The 13694-nt window shown below is 43.1% G+C and overlaps 1 protein-coding gene across 5 annotated transcripts in view; it reads right to left on the reverse strand.

Moving 5' to 3' along the window:
- The window catches only part of TBC1D15 (TBC1 domain family member 15), an 84416-nt gene that overhangs the window by 15873 nt on the left and 54849 nt on the right, over nucleotides 1-13694 (reverse strand). For all 5 annotated transcript variants that reach the window (XM_030548723.1, XM_030548724.1, XM_030548725.1 and 2 more), the window contains 4 exons: nucleotides 4918-5021; nucleotides 4563-4657; nucleotides 2714-2830; nucleotides 2121-2221 (listed from right to left, as the gene is read on the reverse strand). In XM_030548723.1, the coding sequence (XP_030404583.1) occupies nucleotides 2121-2221; nucleotides 2714-2830; nucleotides 4563-4657; nucleotides 4918-5021 (417 nt within the window). The remainder of the gene's footprint in view (nucleotides 1-2120; nucleotides 2222-2713; nucleotides 2831-4562; nucleotides 4658-4917; nucleotides 5022-13694) is intronic.

Here is a 13694-nt window from a genome sequence, read left to right on the forward strand (position 1 = left end):
GGTGAGAAGTGGAGGAGGAGGAGGTTGCACAAATGGCATCACCATGCAGACATTTGCTGGGTTTTTCTACCAATTCAAAGATTGTTTTATCTTGGTGGGTAGAGATAGTGGTTTGTTTAGGCTGTCTTTGTTCAGTCTGTAAACCAAGCTGAACCATGACTGGAGGCATTTCGTAAGAAGCCTGGCATGAGCTATCACAAAATGTGTCCATGGCCATGTGTCCCAGAAGCTGAAGGCAATGTCTGGCCAATATCTGAGGGCTGGTTTGCACTGTCTCTATAAGCGTGTTGAAACTGAGCAATCTCTGTTATAGAAGGAGCGCTCTCACTTGGACAGAGTCGAGATCTGCTCCTATGAATTCTAAACTCTATACTGGGGTTAATGTCTATTTTTGTACGTTGATTTGTAAGCCTAGTTTTCTGAATAAATCCAAAGTCGTATGGGTAACCTGCTGAGCTTTGTCAAAGGATTGTGCCCTGAGGAGACAACTGTCCGGGTAAGGGTAGACCATGATCCCCTGGAAACGTGGATGGGTTGCCACTACAGAGAGGACCTTGGAGAATACTGTAGGAGCCAATAAGAGGCCAAAAGGGAAGTTCTCTGTACTGGTAGTGATCCTGCCCTAGTGTGAAGTTAAGATATCATCTGTGAGATGGTATGACTGAAACATGGAAATAAGCATCCTGGAGGTAGAAGCCGAGTACCAGTCTCCCTGTTCCAACACTGAAATAATTGTTGCTAAAGTGTCCTTAGGTAGCCTAACGTGTTCTTCTGGGATGGTACCACGTGAGCTCTGGGTTCCGCATTTGGATGGCTTCGGTACTGTCAGTACCAATGATACCGAATGAACTGGTGGTTTTCGGCTGGTTCAGGGCTCACTATGGGGACTTATGGCTCTTTTTTTAAAACCCTCATGTGAGTGGCTCATAGGCGTCATCTTAGGCTCACTTTCCTTGGATGTAGAGGGCTGTGGTGAGGATTCCCACCGTCCTGAGTCTTGACATGGGTCTGAAGGCAGTTGGAGAGCTGCTTCCATTAGAAGAAGTTTAAGTCTCAGTTCTCTATCTTTTCAGGACCACAGTTTCAACTGCTGGCATAATCCACACTTCTGGGCAATGTAATTTTCCCCAAGGCAATGGACACAGTGGGAATGTCAATCCGTCATCAGGATGGAGTCTTTGCAGCTGAGATGCTTCTTAAAGCAGACTGAACCAGGCATACCCATCTCGGGGAACGCAAACACACCTACAGTGGAGCACCCATTGGGACAGTGTTCAAAGAAGAATGGTAGCTTTATCCTGGTGCCAACCAGGGGCTATTTTGGCCACCAGCACAACTCAGAATACCTTCAGGGCTGCAAGCCCTCCCAAAAGGGCTATGTTCTTGTGTACAGAGATCACAGCTGCACTCAGAGAGGAAACAGGGGTCCTTAGAGAAGGCTATGCTGGCTCTGTCACCCGAGACCTCCTCTTACATTAGGAGAATTTCCCCATAGCTGGTAAACTTTCTGGAAGCTTTGTGTTCCCAGAACATCAAAAGCTATCAGAAGCTGTGTCAAGGACCAAACATGTTTATTATACAAATAAACAAACAGAAGAAACATAAGGGAGAAAACAGAAGACTTCCCAATTTTTGTCTGTTGCTAAAGTATATATACACATTGATAAATATATAGAGCGCTTCTGGGTAACACACCACCAGTTAGAAGCTGGCCATATTGTAACAGGACTTGAAAGCTGAAAGGTTATAGTGGTGGTGTACTTCTATCAGTCCACAGATATTGTAAACCTCTAGTGACTGACTGGAAATGATGGGCATTTGATCCTCCTATCTTTAAAAAGAGAAGATAAACAAGAGCCACCTACTTCACATGAGCATAGTCCATTTATTGGACATATGTGCCTCTGAGCTATTCTGCAGTCATACGTACACCAATATTAAACCGTTTCTTTCTGCTTTGCAAATATTAAACACTTCTTTTCACTAAAGACAACAGAGGAAATAGTGCAAAACTTTCCAGTCTAGTCATGAAGACAAGAGATAAAATGACGAAGTTTTACATCTAAATTCAGATAATGAAAGCTGCATGAACACTATGAAATAAACTATCTTGTTTTTACCATTTGATCCATGTATGATACAAAGCACCAAAAGGCATCCACTTCATTTTCCATGACATACAAGACAGGAGAAAGCAAGTCACTCATTCCCTGAACATACCCTTAAAAAAAGAAACAATTAAACTTAATCTTAGACAGTTAACTTGTGATTTACACAATTATGAACTCTAAATTAAATGATTTTTCTTCTTTTCATCCAAGATGCAAGCTTCAAATTTGTTACTGAACTCCAATTGTTTGTACAATTGTTCAGTGGTACAGCAGATTGTGTAGATATGTTCCAAATCAGCATAACCAAATAGTTTGAAAATTCCATTTCCTCTGCATGACTTTAAAAAAATACCTGCATTTGATCATTAAAAGTTTATATTCTGCAAACATCGACAAAAACTGTAAACATGTATACCCTGGATTTACCAAATCTTTAGAAAATGTACACTCATATTTCTATTTAATTTAACTTTATTAACCTTCATAAAGTATATAATTATACACTAAAAGATTTTTGAAATGCAATAATACTCAGAAAAGTGATCCTTGCTCACTAACCATTAACTTTTTATAAAAAAAATATTCAGACAAGTCCCACTTACCTAAATCAAAGTCATACATACAATAGGTCATCAAAATGTCATGAAGCAAGATCAATCCTGGATTATTTTGGCCTTCATAGAACTTGTTTGTTCTATCTGTTCTGTTTACATCTTTTTCTGAGAAATAACCCACAGATATAAAATATTTTCAAAACATTTTTTACTAAGCCTATATCTAACAAATGCACAATGCTTTTTAAGTTATTGATTTCTCAAAACATTATTGCAGAGCTTTGAAGTGTTTAACAACCAACTATATTCACTGAATGTCATTATAAAATGCTTTAAAAGAGCTTTTAAGAGTACTTAAAAGAAAATTCTTCCTGTCTGGAATAAGATGATTTACTTACAAGCAGATTTGCATTTTTTTGTTTTAATTGTTACACACTTTCTACAGAAACCTCATGATTAAATATAAAACATTTTTACTGAATTCAAAGAAACAATGAAGACTACTTTAGATGAGTTAACTGTGAAATGCCACTCGAATGCATATGATATGCAGCATAATTTGAAAACTATCATGGGAAAGCTAACATGCAAACAAGCTTAAAGCGATTGTTACACCTGTAATTGGTTGTAGCAAGTATTATGAAATTTTAGTTTGTCTTGTTTCTGTAAGCATTACTGAGCTGAAACTGCCTGCTTGTTTCTAGATATAGACTGTACATTTTATGTGTTGTTTCAATTACCAGAGTTCACACTATCTGAATTTGATGACAAACTGCACTTCTTTCGTATGGCTGGTGTAGAGCAGCAACTACAATTTCGCCTGAAGTTGACTGAGCCAAATAGCTACATCAGGAGTAGCAGAATTTATTGTAGTAATGCCTCCTTCATATTTATAAATTGGACGCTAGGTAGTGATACGTTCGATGGTCTGTCCTGGGGAACCACATTCACACCAGGGAGTCCTTGATTTTCCATTTGTGCATTAGATGTCCGCATCTAGCATGGTTGGTTCTAATTTGGTTCAGAGATGACCAAGATGACCATGGAAGGTCATATCCAGAAACCTTCTGTGTGGGATCTGGCACAAGGTGCTTATTTTTTAAGTCTTGTTTAGCCCAATCTTCTTTCCAAGCCTCCTTCTCATCATAGCCTGATTGCATGAGGCTAAACAAATGTTCCCAGAAAGGCTTGCAGGACTTAAGATGTTGTAGGGGGAGCCTTGTCAAGGTCTGGGTGAACAGGAAGACATCTGTTTTCACAAGTGTTGAGCTTCGCAGAATGTTGCAGCAGTTTGGTGTATTGGCAGGGGAGCAATGTTAGACAGGACAGGTAGCCATGGTGTTGGAGTTGACTTAAGAGTTCCCATGATGCACTGGATCACTGAATTTAGCTAGGTAGCCACAATTCATGTGTGGCTACATCTGCTCCATATTGGTGCAAAATAGTCAGTTACTGAATATACAAGTGCTACTGCAGATGTTCACAACACTGATGCGCCCCACATCGTACCTGCTAGTTTCTGGATTATGTTGGATCTTGTTTTTATCTTAAAATGAGATAATAATGACAAACTGTACTCAATACTGCTTTTATAATTTCAGAATCACTGAAGACCAGATGGTACTCCTTTGGAGCAAGGCAGTGCTGTTCTTCACTGGGGAGGTCTCTAATTAATTGTAGACATGTCCATGCTCTCCAAGAAGCTTTTTAAGAAAGTTAAGTCAAAACTGAGATTTTGGAGCTTGATTATGCAGCAAATTCTCTGGCCACAAAATACACTGAGCAATGGCTCTAGTATTCTAAATCTCAAGAGCTTCAGTTCTCTTTTTTAAAATCCCGCCATTAATCTAATCCATATCCATACATTACATGCTAAATCTGTTAAAGGAAAAATTACCTATAAGACTCTTATAGTCTCTTAATCTTGAATTTCGTTTTTCTTGCTCATCGCTGACTGATTTCCACTGAAGTTTCATCCTGAAATATTCATCTCTAAAGAAAAAGAAAGGTCATTTTTAAAATGAATGCAATTTGTTAAGTCATTTCACTTTTCATTATTTGAACGCTACTATCTCAAAAAATAAAAAAATGTTGCATACAGGAGTAAGCCATGGATAACTACATTCAATAACATTAAACTGTTAGCTTTCTGCAGACTTAAGACGATTTCCACATTGCTACAATAAGCATATGCTTGAAAAAATTCTGAAACTATTTAAACCTTTGTACTATAAAAGTATGTCTGTACTCACGTTTTTCTTCTTTGCAAATTAGTTCTTTCCTCTCTAGTACTGTGCCAAGGAAAATAACCCAAAAGGAATTTCCATACTTCTTTTCTCAAAGCATGGCAGAGTCCCTAAGGAAAAATATGCATATGCAATACATAAGAATCAAAGAAAGTAAGATTCTAGCTCTAGTGATGAAACAATGCCACAGTAAGTAGACACGTCTTAAAGCAATAATTGAAAACAAAGATTAAGACGACTTTTCAGGTTAACCGAAGGCAAAGTGTATCCTCCCATAGAGCTTGACAGTACCTACAACCTCACCTTGTTATTAGGTTTCACAGGCTATGTCTACGTTACAAGCTAGGGATGTGATTCCTCAGTATGTGTACACATACTCCCATTCTCATCATGCTAGCAAAAGTATAAATAAATAGCAGTGTAGCCATGGTAACACAGGTAGCCGCAGCAGAGACACAGCTGAACTGTGCTGAGTACATACCCACTGGTTTCTGATGGATTCGTACTCAGCACGACTCTGATGTGCCTCCACTGCCACTGTTGCCCTGGATTTGAGAGGTGTGTATACCCCAGAACATGATTAACTTAATTGCCATCATATTATGTGCATTCAGCCACCCTGAAGTAATGAAACTGAAAGCCACATAGTTAAGGGTTAACTTGGAGACAGGCTTTTAGAGACAAGGTCAAATCTAGCTGTCAGTTTCTGCCAATCAGTATGGGAGGAGGGGACAGACAACTAAACAACTGAGTCTGAAAACCTTGGCGGTTGGAAAACTTTGTTTAGATGCCTCTGATATTAAAAGTTTATTGAAGTTAGAAAAGTGATGATACAGTAGGGGTCATTATGACCTATGCGTTTTGTAGAAGTAAGTTATAAATGATTATTAGCTACAAGAGTGCACTTTTGGAGCAGTCCTCTGAAGCCATCTTGAGAGACGTTTTTCCTGACACACTTTCTCCCTGGTGTATAAGCAACTGGCCACTGCAAAACTGCAGTTAATTACTCAATACTGTTCCAGATGTTAGGTAAATATTTGAGATATTCTAAACCTATTGCTTATGTTTCAGTGTGCTTAAATCTTATAAACTGCAGTTTTAGAGCACGCTTATTTGCATTTTTCCTTGATCAGACAGAAGTGCTGAGTTCCTGGTGATTTGATCCTTACACCGCCTGGAGTGAAGTAGTTAAGTTGTCCCTGTTGGGGGTTCTGAAAACCCTAGGTAAGATCACTACCCATGCTACTGTGGCCTTACTACTATTTATACTCGCATTAGCTTGACAAGTAGGGCCCTACCAAATTTACGGCCGTGAAAAATGTATCACAGACCATGAAATCAGACTTCCCCATGAAATCTAACTATTGTAGGGGAGGGGGATTGGCAGGGTTGTGGTTGCCTCACTGGGGGCTTCCATGCACAGGGCTCCAGCTACTAGTCCCAGCAGAGCTCAGGAGGGACCAGACTTGGTCTCCATGGTTGCTCCTGCAGGTGATCAGACACTTCCAGGTACCTCCCCTGGCTGCAGGAAGCTCCAAGGCTGCATTGCCTTCACAGCTGGGCTCTGAAGCAACCACGGAGCTTCCTGAATCTGGGTGGGGATGTCCCTGGAGATGGGTCTGATCTCCCCCGGGCTGCTGGGAGTCCCCAGCTGGGGGCTCCTTGCTGCTAGTCCCAGCCAGGCTGGGGAGGGATGGGACTTGCTCTTTCCTTGCATGGCTGCTCTCAGGAGGGAGATCAGACCCACCTCTGAAACGTCCCCAGTCTGCACGAAGTTTTGTGGCTGCTGCCCTCAGAGCCCAGCCCAGCTCTGAAGGCAGCACAGAAATGAGGGTAGCAATCCAATGACCCCACTACAACAGCTTTGCAACCTGCCCATAAACCTCTTTTCGGTCAGGACCTCCACAGTTACAACAGGATGAAGTTTCGGATGAAAACATGTGAAACCTTGAAATTGACTATTTTAAAAATATGATTGTGAAATTGACCAAAATGGTCAATGAATTTGGTATGGCCCTACTGATAAGGATCTGCACCAGCAGGGGAAATCATACCCCTAAGCTCCTAGTGCAGACAGTCACAGACTTGGACAGAGAGAATCTGATTAAATGTGTTTCTAAATAAAGGCTAAAGAACCAATGCAATTTGTTTGCCAAATGACTGGAATAAAATCAAATGATTACATAGATGCTGGTGAAAACTACAGAAGCATCAGGCACAACCTGGCAACAGTGAAAGAATATATCACTAAAAGATTAAGTCACATTTCACCTTACACTTCTCTCCCTTCCCAGAAACATCATGGTTGAACCTTTGTATAAGCATTAAAAATAATAAGAAATTCTAGACTTAAATATTGAAACACTGTACTGTAACTAACAAGTCCAAACTTTAGTTTGCATCCCCAAAACCTACTCTCCGCTAGACCCAATTACCCAATACTTCAAGGTCTGGTGTTGTTTTTTTTTTAATATAAAATAGCCCTTGTGTCACAACTATAAATAAGAGCACATAACATGCAGATGATCCCACCACACAACTCACAATATGGGTGCGTACTCAATAATGTTTATTTGTCAACAACCTTTCATAGTAAATCTGGCACTTCCTACCACATCTCTCTCCTATATCAAGGACTACTCCTGCCCGAACATTACCTGCCCTCAGATAGGAGATGCAAGGGCTTGTCCTATAAGCAAACATCTGCACTATCCCTGTGGTGACAAAACTAACATACTTCTTAACCTCTGTCCATGCCGGTGTTCAATAATCCAATATTAGTCACTATAACAACAGTATTTCTTTACTCCTCACTATATTCCCCTCTTCTACAAGGTTAAAACAGGCGCAATAGTGCATCAACCTATTTGCGCGTGTTTTCACTCAAATTTATCTCCTGTCAATGTAAGCGCCCCATTATGACAAAGCAGTAACACCACTTCCGCGAATGATGCTGAACCATGGTTGACATTGTGGACAACACAGTGCAAGCGCTTACACTGTGTGACCCATATTGACATTAATACTCCTCCAGCAGCTGCCTCACCATACCCAACAGTGATGGCTCTAGTCACATTTGTGAACTCCATTGCCCCCGGGTCATGGAAGCCATCATCCCCTTTAAAACTCTACGTATTTTTGAAATGCTTTTTTCCTGATTGCACTCCTCGGAGAGCACACCTAGCAGTTCTCCCTCGTTGTATGCGACTGTCCAACTAACCTGCTGACTACATGCTCTACACTTGCTCCTGCCTGGAGTGGACAGAAGGTATTGGATCTCCTGGGCCTGTGGGGAAAAGAGACTGCACAGGCACAGCTACGGACCAGTCATAGAACATATAAAATGACTGCACAGGGGTTGCAGGTGAAGGGGTATGACAGGGATCAGCAGCTCTGCCACATGGAAGTGAAGCAACTGTGACAGGCATACCACAAGGTCAGGAAGCCAAGAGTTAATCTGGTGCTGAGTCATAGGCCTGCCACTTTTACAATGAGCTGTACACAATACTTGGCAGAGACCCTACCAAGCACCTCACACAAGATACCTCCAGGGAGCCCAAGACCCCTGCCGTGAACCGAAAGGAAGAAGATGTAGCAGGAGGGTCCCACTACACTTTGAGCCAGGATCTTTTTGAGATTCCACCACAATCTAACCAGTTCTACCAGCCAGGCATGGGTGAGCTCAATGAAGAGAAAGGAATCTCAGGTGTGTGCATGCATTCTTCTTTACAGTGTTTAAATGTGAAGTATCAGGAGGTAGCTGTGTTAGTCTGTATCCACAAAAACAACAAAGAGTCTGGTGGCACCTTAAAGACTTACAGATTTATTTGGGTATAAGCTTTCATGGGTAAAAAACCTCGCTTCTTCAGATGCACGGAGTGAAAGTTACAGATGCAGGCATTATATAATGACAAGAGAAGGGAGTACCTCACAAGTGGAGAACCAGTGTTGACAGGGTCAATTTGATCAGGGTGGATGTAGCCCACTCCCAATAATAGATGAGGGAGGTGTCAATTCCAGGAAAGGCAAAGTTGCTTTTGTAATGAGCCAGCCACTCCCAGTCCCAATGTGAAGATGGAACTCAGCTCAATCTCAAGACAGAACTACATAGTTATCTACTTTTCATTGTTTTTCTCATAAGAAAAGAGATACATAGGTAGAGCTCTTATCTGCTTTTTATTCCACTGTAAGGTTAGGTGGGGAAAGAGGAGCTATGTGGAGCAGTTTGTTTATGTACATTGGGATGTCCTTAGCATCCTCGTGAGAGATCTTGATGAAATTTTCACAGAGGTAACTCTGCAATCCTCTTTTGAAGGTTTCTAGGGATGGCAACCTTATTTCTTCCATCACGATAGGACATTCCCATGCCACTCCATAATGACTTCAGCAGGCATAATTGCAGTAAACAGGTCAGCAGTATACAGACCTAAGCAGCTTTGGGACACCAGCAGCAGCTGTGTTCACTGTGCCTTTGTTAGCCCCAAAGATGAGGTATCAGCTTAAATCATTACTCTCGGTGGAAAATAGTGCCAGTACTCGTTGCTACTACCCTGTGCTCAGATCCATGGAAACAAGGGATGAAATTTTATTGTTTTATGCAACCGAACAATTGCCTCATTTCCTACCCCACCATCCATCCCTGGCAGGTCAGACTCCCCATGTGCAGACGCACTTCAAAGCTGATGTGTCAATAAGTACATCTTATTTAAAACTCTTATGAGAATCAGGGAAGAGAGCTCTGAAACTTATCTTTTGCTTTCCACTGCCATTGTAAATACACCACCACATCTGTCTGTTTCAGCTGTAGCTGCTGCTGTTTTTGTGACCTTGAGGGGTGGCCCCTTCAACACCCATGTGAACATCTGACTTTGAGGAAAAGGAGAAAGAAACAGACTAGGGAGGACATATTCAATGAGATCCTGCAAGCTAGTGTGGCATCAGACTGTGAACAGAGGGCCTGGAGGATGAATATAGCAGACAGCCTGGAGAAGGAGAAAGACAGGAGAAAGGCACAGGAGTCCCAGAAGGAAAAGGAGAGGGAGATGCTATAGGATATAGTGGAGCTTCTCAGACAGCAAAACACAAATGCTGCAGACTCTTGCTAGACTACAGATCCAACAGTCACAGGCTCCCCATCGTTGTCAACGGTTAACTCCATTTTAGCACCACTTACGCTTCCTCCCCTCTCCCCTCCCACTGTAGGTGGCATCAGGGGCTGCATCCCTATCACTCCACACCAGGAAACACTAATGAAAACCACAACCTCACATACACTGACCTGCCAAAGCTCTATGGTTGGTGAAGGTTTGGCAGAAATAGACTGTAATAAGCAGGAATGTTTTCTATCATTCTAATTTTAAAGTTCTGTTCCATTAATTTAGTTCAGGGATTCTCAAACTTCATTGCACCGTGACCTGCTTCTGACAACAAAAATTAATATATGACCCCAGGAGGGGGGACTGAAGCATGAGTCCACACAAGACCCACAGTCCTGTGTGACAGGATTCAAAGCAGAAGCCCAAGGGCTTCAGCCCCAGGCAGAAGGCCTGTAACCTGAGTCCTGCTGCCCAGGACTGAAGTCCTCAGGCTTTGATTTCAGCCGCAGGAGGTGGGACTTGGGCCTCAGCCCCGAAGCCCAGCAGGTCTAAGCCAGCCCTGGCGACCTCATTAAAATGGGATTGCGACCCACTTTGGGGTCCCACCTGCAATTTGAGAACCGCTGATTTTAGTTTACAAGTTTGCACCATACTTTTTAATTGCACACTATTTTTGCTCTGTAATACATTTTTATTTTTCAGAAATAAAACAACAGCTAGGACCCTACCAATTTCATGGCCGTGAAAAACATGTCATGGACCATGAAATAAGCTCTTCCCTGGGAAATCTGATCTCTCTGAAATAGTTGGGCTGGGGAGGGACAGGACTTGTCCTTCTCGTGCACAGCTGTTATCCGAGGGAGATCAGACCCACCTCTACAGACAGCACAGAAGTGCCGGGGCTGGGGGCTGCCTTCCCAATGTCTCCTGCTCCGGGTCTGGACTCCTGAGCTCTGGGGTTGCTGCTGCTGCCCCCATCTCCCCCTGTCCAGGCACAAACTCTGGGACTTCCACTCCCTCCCCATCCTCCCTCCCCCCGACCATGGCTCCTGCCCGGGCTCTGGCTGGGGACTGCCACCCCCACAGCTCCTGCCAGGCTCAGGGCTGCCACCCCCATGACTCCTCCCCAGATTTGGGCCTGCTTACCCCCACTTCAGCCCCTGCCTGGACTCAGGGACCTGGACTGGGGGCTACACCCCCTGCAACTCCAGCAGGACTTGGGTCTTCCACCCTCTGCAGCTCCTGCCTGGGCTCAGGGACCTGGGCTGGGGGCTGCCACCCCCCTGCAGCTCCAGTGCCCACAGCTCCTGCCAGGCTCAGGGAAGCTGCTCCTCCTGCCCCCAGCTCCTGTTTGGGCTCGGGGATGCTGGCCCTCCTCCTCGGCTCCTGCCCAGGCTTCCACCCCAGGGCTCCTGCCAGGGATGGGGCACCTATTTTTCAAATTGTCCAGGGCCCCAGGCTCTGACTAGAAGCTAGGATCCCCTGGTTGGGGCATTCCCAGCAGCACTGGGAAAATCAGACCAGCCTCCAACTCCGGGAGCCTCCTCCAGCTGCAGGAAACTCAGCAGCTGCTGCCTTTAGAGATTAGCTCTGAAGGCAGCACAGAAGTGAATATGGCAATCCTGAAACCCTCTTACAACAGCTTTGGGACCCCCGCACAATCCCCTTTTGGATCAGGACTCCCACAGTTACAATACAGTGAAATTTAAGATGCAAACATTTGAAATTGTGAAACTGACCAATTTTAAGACCCTGTGGCTGTGAAATTGACCAAAGTGAACTGTGAATTTGATAGAGCCCTATTAATAACATGCCTAATGATACTCAAAGCACATCACTTGTAATAGAACAGGACCACAACTCAGATTCAGTGAAAAAGTAGTGTAATAATTATAAATGTAAAGTAGACAGCACATAGTTCATTGGTTCTTTAAAAGATGTGATTCATAAATGCACACCAATTGCTATGCAATTCCTAGTAACCCTCAAAACTTCAGGGCCAGGTAGAGCATAGTCCAGCCGAACCCACTACCATGGCTCATCATTAACGTGCTCCTTCAAGTTCTCCTATCAGCTACACAGCTTCAAGTTGAGCTCTTTTGGATCTTTCATCTGGCTGTTCAAAGTCAGCAGACAGCTTCTTCACCTTTGTCCTCCACTCCTGCAGCAAACTTTTGCCCCTTTGCCTCACAGACATTAGGCAGGACGCAATGGGTAGATATAACCATAGGGATATTTTTCTCACTGAAATCTAATCTAGTGAATAAACACCACCGGCATCCCTTCAGTCTACTGAAAGCACATTTAAGTGTCATTCTACACCTGCTGAGCCAGTAGCTGAAACTTTCCTTCGAGCTGTCAAGGTGGCCAGCACACAGCTTCATGAGCCAGAGATGCAAGGGGTAGGCGGGGTCTCCCAGGATCACTGGCATTTCAACTTCACCAATGACAATCCACTGGTTGGGAAAAAATATCCCTGGCTTGCAGCTTCCTGAACAGTTCTGCATTCTTAAAGATGTGTCATGCATTCCTGACCAGTCTACACTGATATCAGTGAAGAATCCCCATTGATCCACCAACATTTGCATAACCATACAGAAGTAGCCCTTTCTGTTGGGCTGGTACCGGAGACACTCCTCAGACTCCATTTTGCATTTCTAATCTCCATTTTCTAACCCTAGCTTCCACTTGAATAAGCAGGAGTCACTTCACAACTGAGTGTTGTGGGTCACGTGACCACTGCAAGTAAAATGAGGTATGACCAAAAAGTGTTTTTAGGCTGAGCATGCCTAGTGCAAAAGTGGGGGAAAGGTCATGGCAGAAAGCCACGAGTATCTAAGATGGTGACTTGGCAAAAAGCCAAGTAGGGCAAGGTCTTAACTCTGAGGTAAATAACAGCAGTGAATATGTGTAGAATGTTGGCATACATCCAAGAATGAGGTAATGTTTAACAGTGAGCATGCTCAGAAAAGACCTGCTAGCTGACAGAATAAAAAGGATTAAAAAGATGGGCCGTTAAAACAGTGGAGAGCAGAGCAGAGCAACTGCTGAAGGAAATCAGCAGTGTAGCTGAAAGAATTGAAGAGCAGAGCTAAGAAAAGAGAGAGAGAGAACACATGCCACACTGATAACTGACAGGAGCTGGCAACAACGGCAATCAAGGAGTGACATCAAGGGATTTTAGAGTGTTTGCCAATTCTCATTATAATATAGTATAGTGTGGGATTATCTTGAGTATGTGTGTGTATATGTTGATAAAGGTGCATAAAATGTTGTGTTCATTGCAATTTACCTTTGTAAAATTTAAAGTCCAATTTAAGAACTGCTGTCAGCACCCTATACAGACTGGTCATCTGTAACAGAGCACACCCACTTATCATTCAAACTGTACTGCAGTTGGAGTTCTCTTTAATTTGCAACAAGAGATGTGTGTTTTATCCATGCTTTTAGATTACACTGTATTAGGGGCAAAGAGTTCTGTGGCACCTTATAGACTAACAAACGTATTGGAGCATGAGCTTTCGTGGGTAAATACCCACTTTGTCGTTTGTTAGTCTATAAGGTGCCACAGAACTCTTTGCCGCTTTTACAGATCCAGACTAACACAGCTACCCCTCTGATATTTGACTGTATTAGGGATTATTATAGTAATAAAAACATACTTTGTGCTGGAAAGACCACTGCCTA

Source organism: Gopherus evgoodei, chromosome 1, assembly GCF_007399415.2.
Source record: "Gopherus evgoodei ecotype Sinaloan lineage chromosome 1, rGopEvg1_v1.p, whole genome shotgun sequence".
NCBI classification, from domain to species: domain Eukaryota; kingdom Metazoa; phylum Chordata; order Testudines; family Testudinidae; genus Gopherus; species Gopherus evgoodei.